Raw genomic sequence first — 2,316 nt, forward strand, 5'->3', positions numbered from 1 at the left:
GTAAGCAGAGGTTTTTCTTTTGTTGGACAATCTAAGCTGGCGTTAGTAGGTTTTAATCTTAAGTGACTCACGTTTTTAGATTGGGTCAGATGTGTATTCAGGGTGGGCTAGGGTGGATTAGTAAAATCTATGGTTTTGGGGCCCGGTATATTCCTATAGAACGATTTTTGGATCCCCCCCCCCAGCCCCTCCCCACTCCTATCAATTTTGTAAATGGATCTTACAGAAAGTGTCTCAACTTAACCTAACCCGTGGCCACAGCGCTCGGCCCCCTAGCCCATCCTAGCCGCAGCGCTCGGCCCAGAAAGTGTCTTAACCTAACCTAACCTAACCCTAAATAAATAAAAAANGGGGGGTCCAAGAACGTTCTCTAGGACTCCTAGGACAGACCCTATACTTGTTGATTTTGAAATTGGATTCAAGGTGTACAGTGTGCCGCGTATTAACACCAATAAAACAAAACACAATATCGTCGTACTTAGGCAGGATGCTATATCGTTTGCACTAATGTCGGATTGAACGAACGATACATTTGCAGTTTGCACTAATGTCAGTTGATTAGAAACCGATTTGTATTACAATTGTGCAAATGAACACAAATCGAGCTTGACCGTGTTTAGTTCAAATTGGACTAAAATTGTATTTTCCCGCCAGAAATATAATAACACACGGCACGTTAAGGAGAAGTGTTCGAATTCTTTCTACTTGAGTGGGGGTGGTTCCTAACTTGGCGGAGGGGGGGATAGATAAAACTCCTAAATTGATTATTTGGCCGCAGCGCCGGCCCCCTAGCCTGTCCTAGCCGCGGCGCTCGGCCCCCTAGCCTGTGCTAGCCGCAGCGCTCGGCCCCCTAGCCCATCCTAGCCGCAGCGCTCGGCCCAGAAATAGTCTTAACCTAACCTAACCCTCAATAATAGGAGTTTTATCTATCCCCCCCTCCGCCAAGCTAGGAACCATCCCACTTGAGTGCCAATGTATAAAAAACTCGAAAATTACGATAGGATAATTCCACGCAAAAAAATACCCCAACTTTTCAACGGTATTCGGATTTTTTTTTTTAGTTCCGAGTATCCATGTACTGTGCCGCCCATGTATACAATTTATGTAAAATATTTTGGTAACATATGATTTCAAACACGAGCAATTAGCTCTGTAGATCGATGTTATTCTTTTCAATTTATAAAAAGAAAATTCTATTGATCCAAAGTTTTTAAATCACATCTCAGAAATGTTCCCACATAGCTGTATTTTCTAAATAGATTAAAATTATTTTTTTCTGAAAACCAATCCACAAACATTCATATGTAGAATAAACATGTTTTGCCGAAACATATGTAAAAAATGTAATCAATTTATCACATGCATATTACACATAAAAATTATGTCAACATAAAACTATTGGATTTTAAATAAATATCTAGATTTTAAAAATGTTTTTAAATCATATAAAAATCTAATTTTTATTTCTTAGCAACAGAATCATTTTTGACCCTGCACACAAAAAAATGTTTACAGCTACAGAGAACATGAATTCATTAAAAATAGAGTAAGTAAATTCTGTTCTAGGGATGATAGAGACTTTGTGACCTCGCTGTTCATAAATTACTCTGAATGCGTTCATTAAAAATGTATTTCTAATTGGAACGGGAAGGCTGATCAAATTTTATTTATTACTATAATTTTTCATTATAATTGTCTGTTTTGATTTTATCAAAGTCTGGTAATTTTTTTTAATCTGAAAACTTTCAATAGAATAAACAACTTAGAAAAAAAGTTTTAAGAAAAATTAAATTTTTTTAGAGACATTACAATTTATTAATATGAGAAATAAAACATAACATATGTGGTCAAAAGTTTTAAAAACAGTTAAATTCAATTGTTAAGGTACCTGCACATTTGTGTAATATTCTCTTTATTTAACATCCCTTATTTGCAGTGACGTACGACGGGGGGGGGCGCGCCCCCCGCCCCCTCTACGCATGCCCCCCCTGAGAGGCTAAGGGGGGGCACCCATGGGGGAGGCTCTTTTAAAATTACATCTGCTTGCATTTCCCTTCCTCAGGCCAGGCACATTGGCGTACCTAGGGGGGACAGTAGTCCTTTTGCCCCCCTGGGAGTTCCAGGCGGGGCCCTGCCTCCCCTGGAAAATACAAAATTAAAAGGAAACTACGTTTAAAAAGTAACACCTGACAATGACAAAGACTAAGGATTTGTCTGAATTCACTGTTAATACAAGGAGAGAAAAGTTTTAGCCTTCTAAAGAGAATACTTCATTACACAAGATGTACTATGACGGAGAGCAGACTTAACGATCTT

At 38.6% G+C, this 2,316-nt stretch overlaps 1 protein-coding gene across 1 annotated transcript in view; it reads right to left on the bottom strand.

Moving 5' to 3' along the window:
• Positions 1–2,081: 2,081 nt before the first annotated feature.
• Positions 2,082–2,316, bottom strand: part of LOC111704690 (glutamate-gated chloride channel subunit beta) — a 1,962-nt gene continuing 1,727 nt past the window's right edge. Inside the window, exon 6 of the mRNA XM_023477003.1 lies at positions 2,082–2,140. Coding sequence (XP_023332771.1) covers positions 2,082–2,140 — 59 coding nt within the window. The remainder of the gene's footprint in view (positions 2,141–2,316) is intronic.

This window comes from Eurytemora carolleeae, unplaced genomic scaffold (genome assembly GCF_000591075.1).
Source record: "Eurytemora carolleeae unplaced genomic scaffold, Eaff_2.0 scaffold627, whole genome shotgun sequence".
Taxonomy (NCBI): Eukaryota; Metazoa; Arthropoda; class Copepoda; order Calanoida; family Temoridae; genus Eurytemora; species Eurytemora carolleeae.